The sequence below is a fragment of the Phytophthora infestans genome, genomic scaffold, assembly GCF_000142945.1.
Source record: "Phytophthora infestans T30-4 supercont1.76 genomic scaffold, whole genome shotgun sequence".
NCBI classification, from domain to species: Eukaryota; Oomycota; class Peronosporomycetes; order Peronosporales; family Peronosporaceae; genus Phytophthora; species Phytophthora infestans.
The window spans coordinates 77,584-86,719 of NW_003303683.1; the positions used below are offsets into that span (position 1 = coordinate 77,584).

A 9,136-nucleotide genomic window follows, 5' to 3' on the forward strand; every position below is an offset into this window, starting at 1 on the left:
GGCAAGCCACAGCGTCCAACGGCACCAAGAAGAAGAAGCGCAAACGTGCAGATCAACCAACACTCAGCAACAAGAAACTGTTATCGTTCTCGATGGACGATGAATGAAGATTGTATTAGCTTTGCAGATATCACGGTGCAGGTCTAAAAGCAGGCCGCGCGTTGTGCTGTGACCACACGAGTTGCTGACGCCTCGATGATGTGCTGCACTTGAGCTTCGGCTAGAGGTTCCGAGTCCTCGTACTCTAGCACAAGTAACGCGTTGGTGAGGTTGAACGCTACGAAAAAGACGACTACCAGCACTAGCGTCAACGGATACGCATAGTAGATGTCCATGAAGCTGAAGGCGTGCGCTAGAAAAACAGATTGGACGAGTCCTGCTGCTGTGTATGTGACGAGGATACTGCGTCGTTGCCAACGCGTGAGCTTCATGGAACCGAGCCACATTGCGACAACGGCGTACCCGATCGACACGAATGCTACAAACTGAAATATAAGAATTTGTTATTTTGTTGATAAAACAGTAGGGATGAATTGATACGCACTGCTTGCATCGCACTGAGATTGTGCGTTGTACCCGCCTTAAAGACAGGATCACACTCGCATTGCACCCAGAATTCATGCAGCCAGGTCCCGTCCAAAAGCTTCATCCATCGACGTGGCCACGATTCGGTCGTGAAGCTCTTTGCTCCCAGGTCAGCGTCCTACGTAGATGTTAGGATCTACTTCTACGTTGCGGCATGTTTCCAAAACTTAACGTTGCTTACGATAGGATTCTTGCTTGCCTGCTGCTCAACGAGTCCCGACTGGATCTTAATGAACGAGACACGTAAGTTTGAGACGAGATAGCTTTAGTTCCCAGTAGTACCTTGCCCCACTGAGTTCCGTATTGTGGCTCTTGTCCATGAAGGTGGTCCCTGACTTGGATTACCCGAGCGTCTGCATGGCCGATAACCACTTCTCGTACCCCATTCTGCCCCGCGCAGCGCTGTGCCAGCACGACGGCAACGAAGAGAGGTAATGGCTTCATTAATGACGTTTCGTTTGCTACTGAAGGACAGAACACTGACTGAACACGCCAGTTCGTGATATCATTTGTATTGAGTTGTAGTAGTATTGTATAGCTACAAAATAAACGCATGACGCAGTTTTTCGCCAGTTTCTAAGCCATTTTTCTAAGCGATGTGCTTGGTCTTCTTGGACACTTGGACACCAGCAAGAGGTAATATAGGTTCGAGATGGTTTTTGTGCCACTCAGGAGCCCTGCCGTACGCGTACACCGAGCCGTTAACGAGAATGGCCCCGACCACGAACTGACCCGTCGGCACCTTGTCAAACACAAACACCGACATGATGACGGAAAGCACCACAGCGATAGAAGTCGCGAAGGCCTTCAAAATATTATCGGCGTACTTGACGACGACCGCCGTTAGGAGACCGCCGAATGCGCTCATGGCGATTGCTGCCCATACTACAGGACGGTAGCCGTAGAAAAAGCCATGGCTCATGATCGACTCAAAGTCATTGTACATCAGACCACCACCAGACAGCGCCAATCCGAGGAAGCACATCTGAACGTTACGCTCCCATAGTGTGGTCGTTGAGCCAGTACCTTTAAGAATCTTCTCAAAGTAGACGCCTGCGAACCCAGAGCATACACAGGCTGCTACCACAGCTAAGAGACCCTTAGTGGTGCTCTGTGCAGCGTCTGCCTTTGCTGTCGCACTCGATGCATTGTCACCTAATTGAACTAATGCAACACCCATCATGAGCGTGACAATGGCGCCCCACTGCGTGACCAGCACAGTTTTCCGCAGCATCACAACGGAGAAGATGGCGGTGGTGAGGATCTTGAGCTGATACATGACTTGAAAAGTAGGTGCGTCCAAGTTGGACACTGCCACGTACTGTAGATTGTTCTGCACTACGTAGAGCATTGCAGGCACGCTCACACGCAGCAATTCGCTCGTGTTGGTGATGTTGCGGAAGGCCTCACTCATGCGCTTCCGTCGCTGCGGATCCTTGAGCAAGTTGAACTCCTGCAATAGACAGTCAGTCGGTCACATTGAGCTGCATACAATGCATCATGACGGCGCAGCGTGAGACTTACATAGAAGAGCACAGCGAAGCACGTGGCCAGCTTAAGCCCCTCGCCGACGAACACTGCGGTGGCTGGGTTGAAGCGTGGGAAGTTGCCGACCCGAGAGAGCCGCATGAGGATAGCCAGCAGGCTGTTCTGCACGCACAGTATACATAAACTCGCGTACTTGAGCGCCGTCGGGGAGAGCTCCATGGTGTAGGCAAAGGTGCCACTGCAGTGACTGACGAAATGCGGATCTCATTTCATGTGCACCACACCAAATGCTTTAGAAGAGAATTGGCGCGAAAAAAGCCACAAGCAGCACGGACGCAAGATCCACACCTCACTGGCGCTCGTGACGGCGACAATGGACATCCGCTCGTTCTTCCAGAAGAAGGCTCCGGGCGGAAGCAACGGCAGCAGCAGCACCAAGAAGAAATTGGCAACGCCAGCCAAGCGTACGCAGCTACAGTCTTCTCTTTCTTTGTAATGTGTCATAACCATCAATTGGTATTTCTTACAGCAGCCAAGCGATCAGAGCCAGAACCAACACCTCCGTCGCGTCCTACAGGTCGTCGCACTACTAAACAGAATGTGGTAGTGCTGGACGACAGTGATGAGGACGAGAAAAACGGTAGTAGTAAGCGCAAAGCTCCAGCACAGAAGAAGGCACAGCGCGTAGACTCCGACTCGGATTTTGAAATGCAACCAAGCGATAATGAAGTTAAAGAAGTGACGCCCAAGAAGGAGCCACTGAAGCGGCTACGTCGTGCGGTCAAAGCTGATAGTGACGAGGACGAGGAGATGCCGGAAGTGAAGCCTGAAGCTAAGAAAGAGGTGAAGATAGAGAGCAAGCAGCCTGCAACGTCGTCCTCGAAGCGTACTGCAACTGACGACTCAGAGCAAACCACTGTAAAACAGGAAGGAGCGTTGAAGAAGGTGCCAGCGCCGTGTTCCGGGTGTTTAGATGGTAAGACATTCGCGTTCTCCGGTGTGCTGGAAAGTCTGTCGCGCGAGGATGCGGTGCATCTTGTTAAAAGCTGTGGCGGGTCTATCGCCATCAGCATTACGCGTAGTACAAAGTATTTGGTTATCGGATCTACGCTGGAGCAGGGTGGCAATGTGACGGATGGCTCTAAATACAAGGAAGCCGTGGCGAAGAACGTCCGTATCTTGACGCAGAACGAGTTCTACAATCTCATCACCGAGGCTGCAACAGCTCAACAGACTCAGGACTTGGCAGCTGAGAAGGCGAAGATCAAGGCCGAAACTGGTGCACTGAAAACCTCCTCGAAAGGAAACCAGAAGCTCAGCACGTACGTTACTCAACCCCTTTAAATCTGCTATGAATTTGACAGGTTAATGAACTGATTGTCACTGTTATTTTGCACCTTAGATCGATCAACGACGAGCTGTGGACTGACAAGTACAAGCCGCAGACTTTAAACCACATGATTGGCAACATCGAACTGGGCAAGAAGTTGAAGACGTGGCTTCTAGACTGGGAGGCCATGCACGTGAAAGGAACCAAGAAAGTCCCGTTCTCGACGAAGCTGTCTGAGAACCGTGGCGCGAAGACGGTGCTGCTGTCGGGACCTCCAGGTATCGGCAAGACGACGATCGCGAACCTGGTTGCTCGCGAGTGCGGATTCGCGTGCACCGAGCTGAACGCGAGTGACACACGCAGTAAGAAAATGCTGCAGACCGGACTTAAGGACGTACTGGGAACGCAGGCGCTTCAGTTCGGCGCTGCTAGTGGAGAATTTAAAGAGAAGATGCACCTCGCTCGTCGTGTGATTATCATGGACGAGGTCGACGGCATGTCAGGCGGTGATCGTGGCGGTACGGCGGAGTTGATTCAGCTTCTCAAGAAGTCGAAGACGCCTATCATTTGTATCTGCAATGACCGCCAGAGTCAAAAGGTGCGCTCTCTGGCGAACCACTCATTTGATCTGCGTATGCGTCGTCCCACCAAGGTTCAGATTGGCAAGCGACTTATGGAGATTGGGCTGAACGAAGGTCTACACATGGAGAAGAATGCCGTTGAAGAAGCGGCCGATCGATGTGGCAATGACATTCGACAGTTGCTCACTCAGATGCAGAGGTGGCGTCTTACTACCACCAAGATCACGTACGCGGATATGGTGAACCCTTCTTCGCAGCACAACAAGGATGAGAGTTTGCGGCTGAACCCGTTCAGTGCGACACAGCAGATCTTCCAGCGCGAACTTTCGTTTGATGCTAGGAACGAGGCGTACTTTGTGGACTACGACCTGATGCCGCTGATGGTGCAGGAGAACTATATCCAGAGTATCATGAACAATAGGAGATCGTCGGACGAGAACTTGGAAGCGGCCATGCACGCGTCGGAGTTCATCTCGGAGAGCGACTTGCTGAATACCTATGTGCGAGTGGAGCAGCGATGGGATCTGCTCACGAAACAGGCAGCTATGAACGTCGGTGCCTGCGTGTACTCGGCTGGGTTCATCGGCCACCCGGAGTTTTCCAAGTACGTTGGTATTAACTTATTTCAGTATGAAGTTTAATCTTACTGGTTATTGTGTAGGTGGCTGGGAAAGAACTCGTCGGCGTCCAAGTCGAAGAGGCTGCTTAGTGAACTCTCTGTCCGAATGCGAGCACACGCCTCCGGGTCGCGAGAAGGTTCGTGCGCTGTACATTTTTAATCTTGGGTGTGGTGCAGGTACTAATTTGTATCTGCTGCAGTCATTCGTCTTGATTACGTGCCGTATATGAAGGAGATTTTGCTGAAGAAGCTGCTGTCAGGAGAAGATGTACGTTTCTTGAATGCTACTTGATGTATCTTCTGGCTAACCTCACATATGTTCAGAATATTCATGAGGTGATTGAGCTGCTGGACGAGTGCGAGATCTCCCGAGAAGACCTGACGGAGTCCATGGAGAGCTTCAAGTTCCCTGGCGTCAAGCGTCACTCGTACTCGGAGCTGGACACTAAGGCCAAGACGGCGTTTACGCGAATGTATGATGCACTGACCGTCTTTATCGTGTCGAATGCTCATCGTTGGTTTTCTATTGCAGGTACAACAAGGCATCGCACAAGTCACAAGCGGTTGTGGAAGCGGTACTTGGGTCAACCACCATTAAGAAAGCACGAGGGAAGACAGCCGTCGCGAAAGACGATGGCAGTGGTTTGCCGCCCCCGTCGGATGCCGAGAGCGAGCCAGAGGAGGAGGACGTGGATGTTAGCAAGTTCCAGAAGAAGCCGCGAGGTGGCGCAAAGCGCAAGGCTCCCGCTGCTACAGCAAAGAAGGCACCTCGCAAGACACCAGCGAAGAAGCGCCGCACTTAGCATATTGGCAGCTGAAGCTGGTGTTGTGGCTGTCGCAGTAGATCGGTCGATACGTATGTGGAAGTACTGCAAAATGCAACGTTATCTTCGTTGCCCCTTCAATGAACAAAGCTATTTTACTGAATTACTTGGAATTTTTATTTGCGCTCACTCCTTATTGCACACTTTGTGCGCTAGACCTTTTTAAATGAGGCGTGACAGGCTATTGTGGCGAACAAACACCCACGCAGTCGCAATACTGAACCGTACCAAGGAGCAGCTACTGTTGACCAGAGGTTGAAATAATTTCAATAAAATAGCTATTGTATTTTTGTACAGAATAGCTTATTATTGCTCCTTCTTGCTTCCAGTAATTTATACGTACCTAAAATATGATGTAATATTTTCTGGCATACAAAGTTAAAGGATAAATAATATTGAGGCTAATGAATCTATTGCAATAACTGGCATAAATTTATTAGTACTTGAAGAACTGTATTGCAATGTATAATACTTGGCTTAGGAGCGAAAATATAATAGCATGATTTACTTTCCATTTTCTGCTGTTGACTGGTGCTGTCGACGTCGAGTGTTAGCACAATGTTATCTTGAATTAGAGTCATATAGGTGCTAGAGGACAGATGACGTCAGCACGTAGCACTTCAATAGCAAAGTTGATTGTCAACTAAATCTGGCGGCAATCTCATATAAACTTGGCATCAACTCTGGCCTACACCGAGACCTGACCTGGCTTAGATTGCTCGTCTGAGTACTGTGTGGTGTTATATCGCTTCTCGAAGGGTAATAGACGGCACTCAGAGCTGGGTCACACTCGTTAGAGCCGCATAAAGCTTTTTCCAATGTATCGAAGCTCGATTTAATTTTGGCAATTGGCGGGCTTTAAATATGAGTTAGCACAAGACAAAATGATCCTTATCCACCATTTTGAAATTTTCCAAAAATGTCGATTGAAATTTCCGTCAATGATATTGCACTTAAAGGGAAAGCCGAGAAAAAGCGACTTTTGTGCTTCGTAGCCTCCCAGCCACTCACACACTCCAGTTGTTAAGCTCGCATCTGCCAGGCTCCGACATTGCAAGCGACTCGGAGGATGATGCTGTTTTTACAAGCGACATCGAGTATAAGACAACGTCTCCATCTCTGTCAAAGGGCGAAGAGGGTGGGTGGAATCAGGTTATCAGCAAGAAATTGTCGCTCGGTGTCGCTGTTCGATTCACGTGCTCAAGAGTTAATTCAGGCTCGTGCAGGAAGAAACGCTTATAGGAAAGGAGACAAGATCGAGCGGTTTGTGACTTCCGTTGAGACTATGACTTTTGTGAAAAAGAAAACGAGCATCTCGACAGCGCTTGTAGTCGTAAGGATGCTGGAGTACTTGCGTGACGTCGTGGAACTGGGAAGCGAAATCGTTTCGTGTACTATCTGCCGTTGGTAGGACCAGTTTGTCGCTACGCCTTCTGCGCACTAAAAGCGCTTGCGATCGAGGATTGGGGCAGATGAAATGACACGTCTAGCGACAGGACTGCTGGGCAATGGACCAGAAAACGAAATCTGTGGAGGCGTCGTCCACTCAAATGAGTGCATATGCGTTTTGGACGAGAGCGCCTTCCGTGACTACAAGTTTATTGTCAAGGACATGTACAAGAAAATGAAATCCATTCAGAAGTACCAGTTATTCAAGATGCGGAGTAAATTTACTGGGGTGGTGGAATACCGTACGCTTCCGACCGACGGGCCTGTGCTGCACGACTTTAGGCGAGTTTACGACCAAGTCCAAGTTGATACTGATCACGCAAAACGTCTTATAGCTGTGTACTTGAAGGTCCTCCCGAGACCGCAGGCTAACGCTGAGAAGGCGACGCAGCCTTTTACAAATAGCAGGCCCTGGGCTGATACATGTAGCCACTTGGATACGAAGGAGATTTTCCACGTTGGTGTGAGATACACCACTGGTTACATTTGGCATCTGCACGCATTTAGGGCATTTATTGGTTGAAAGTCAATATCTTCAGCCAATTAGAATTGTAGGATTCTGTCAACCATTCGTTGGCAAATGCCTTTTATTTAGAATATTATATTAAGGGGAAAACCGAAAAAAAGAAATAAATAAACAGCTCTCAATTTTACCGGATAATTGGACTTTGCTTATCTTTTTTAAAGTAAATTCTTTACCTCTAGACGAAAGTACAGCTAATCTAAGTGAAACGCATCTGGCGCTACCTCATACACGTGCGCTAACGTGTAAGCCTAAGTTGGTCTCTTCGTCAGAGATGGATTCAGCAAGATCTCTAAGTCGTCAAACACAGCAATATTCTCGGTGTCAAGATTCTTTGCGTTGAAGAATATAAAAAACAGCTTTTCAACGCGCCCTTTCTTGAGACGATTGCGCACAAAGGAATGGATGAGCTTATGTGTCGAAAAGCTGCGTTCTACAGCTACTCTGAAGCAAGACACAGCGAAAACTCGCATCGCCACATTTCGATGCAAGGGAAATCTGCTCCGACTACCCCAATACTCTGTTATAGTAACGCGCTTGTTCTTCAGCAGCTTAAGCTCTCGAGTTTCGTTTTGAAAGACCTCATCAACTCCACGCTCGCCGCGTTCTCGTGTTCTGGTCCGTTCCAGTTGACCACGAAGTCTATGACGCTGGTCTTGGTGTCGTCATCCATCCCCCCCCCCCCGCCGTAACGGGGTCGAGCAGATACGACACAGCATGAGCGTCGCTGTAAATGAAGCCAAACTGACCTACCAAAATGCCGCTGATAATCCCTAGCTCCCAAATAGGCATCTCCATCGCCCCGTACGTCTGCGAAAGCTCTATGAACATCCTTTAGATATTCGATATGGTGTAGGCTCCGCGTCCGAGAACCTGCTGTACTGCAGACAGCACGCTCTGCTCATTGATCGCCTTTTTCAGCTGAAAAAAAACGTCACCGGCAGTAACCACGTCGTATGCCACACAGCGTTTCGCTTTCTGCTCCTTAAAATTTTACTTGAGAAATTAGCACCATGACCATCGAAAGAAGCAGGTTTTCTGATTTAAGAACAGACATGAGACATTTTTCAATCGAGCCCCATCTTGCATCCGCTGGCATCACGAGGCATTCTTGCCTTTGATCTTTTTGCACTCGACGCAGTACAACCCACAGCAGCTGGTGCTTCTTAAATAACTTTACCATCTTGCGGCAGTGGCCTGCAGCTTTCCTAATCACTTAACTTTAGTAACCCTGTCCTTCACAGCGAGATGGATCACGTGAGAAATGACGCCGTGAAAAAACTGTACGGGTACTTCTTCTGTAGCGTTGACCACATCAGCCTCTTGGTCGCTGTATTGTCGGTTACAGCGACAGCAATAGTCGTAGATCCCACGGATTCGATTACACGTTTGACAACAGCAGCCATAAAGGCAGCATCGTGGGAAGTGCTTCATAAACTAACTCCGAAATGTATTGCTCCACCTCACATTGCAGCACGTAGCTGATTACGCGTTTGCCGTTGGTGTCCGTCCAGCCATCAGTGTTGAGCGTGTACTTCTTGCCTTTAAGCTTGCGCGACATCATCACCTTGAAGTTAAAGTAGCACATCTTGATCAGATTCATCGCTAGCGCGTACGGAAAAGGAATCACCTGCCTGGGTGGAATGGCGTTCCTACAACACAACTACAACGTCACGACAGCTCTTGCTGCAACACAATGGGCTTGTAGCACCACAACGAGTGCCACAAGAAGCAACT

The 9,136-nt window shown here is 49.1% G+C and overlaps 4 protein-coding genes across 4 annotated transcripts; 2 read left to right on the forward strand and 2 right to left on the reverse strand.

The window, feature by feature from the left end:
• Positions 1 to 143: 143 nt before the first annotated feature.
• PITG_18694 (uncharacterized protein) lies at positions 144 to 553 on the reverse strand (the record flags this gene model as incomplete). The annotated part of the gene is made up of 3 exons (XM_002997302.1): positions 144 to 203; positions 252 to 485; positions 545 to 553. 3 exons carry the CDS (start codon positions 551 to 553, stop codon positions 144 to 146), a joined length of 303 nt encoding a protein of 100 aa, XP_002997348.1.
• A 621-nt stretch (positions 554 to 1,174) lies between these two features.
• On the reverse strand, positions 1,175 to 2,306 carry PITG_18695 (UDP-galactose transporter; the record flags this gene model as incomplete). The annotated part of the gene is made up of 2 exons (XM_002997303.1): positions 1,175 to 2,038; positions 2,110 to 2,306. 2 exons carry the CDS (start codon positions 2,290 to 2,292, stop codon positions 1,175 to 1,177), a joined length of 1,047 nt encoding a protein of 348 aa, XP_002997349.1.
• A 38-nt stretch (positions 2,307 to 2,344) lies between these two features.
• On the forward strand, positions 2,345 to 5,540 carry PITG_18696 (replication factor C subunit, putative; the record flags this gene model as incomplete). The annotated part of the gene is made up of 7 exons (XM_002997304.1): positions 2,345 to 2,537; positions 2,603 to 3,395; positions 3,476 to 4,588; positions 4,646 to 4,740; positions 4,804 to 4,871; positions 4,928 to 5,076; positions 5,136 to 5,540. 7 exons carry the CDS (start codon positions 2,345 to 2,347, stop codon positions 5,404 to 5,406), a joined length of 2,682 nt encoding a protein of 893 aa, XP_002997350.1.
• Positions 5,541 to 6,904: 1,364 nt separating this feature from the next.
• Positions 6,905 to 7,399, forward strand: PITG_18697 (uncharacterized protein; the record flags this gene model as incomplete). The annotated part of the gene is made up of 1 exon (XM_002997305.1): positions 6,905 to 7,399. The coding sequence occupies one exon, from the start codon at positions 6,905 to 6,907 to the stop codon at positions 7,397 to 7,399; it is 495 nt and encodes a 164-aa protein (XP_002997351.1).
• Positions 7,400 to 9,136: the final 1,737 nt, after the last annotated feature.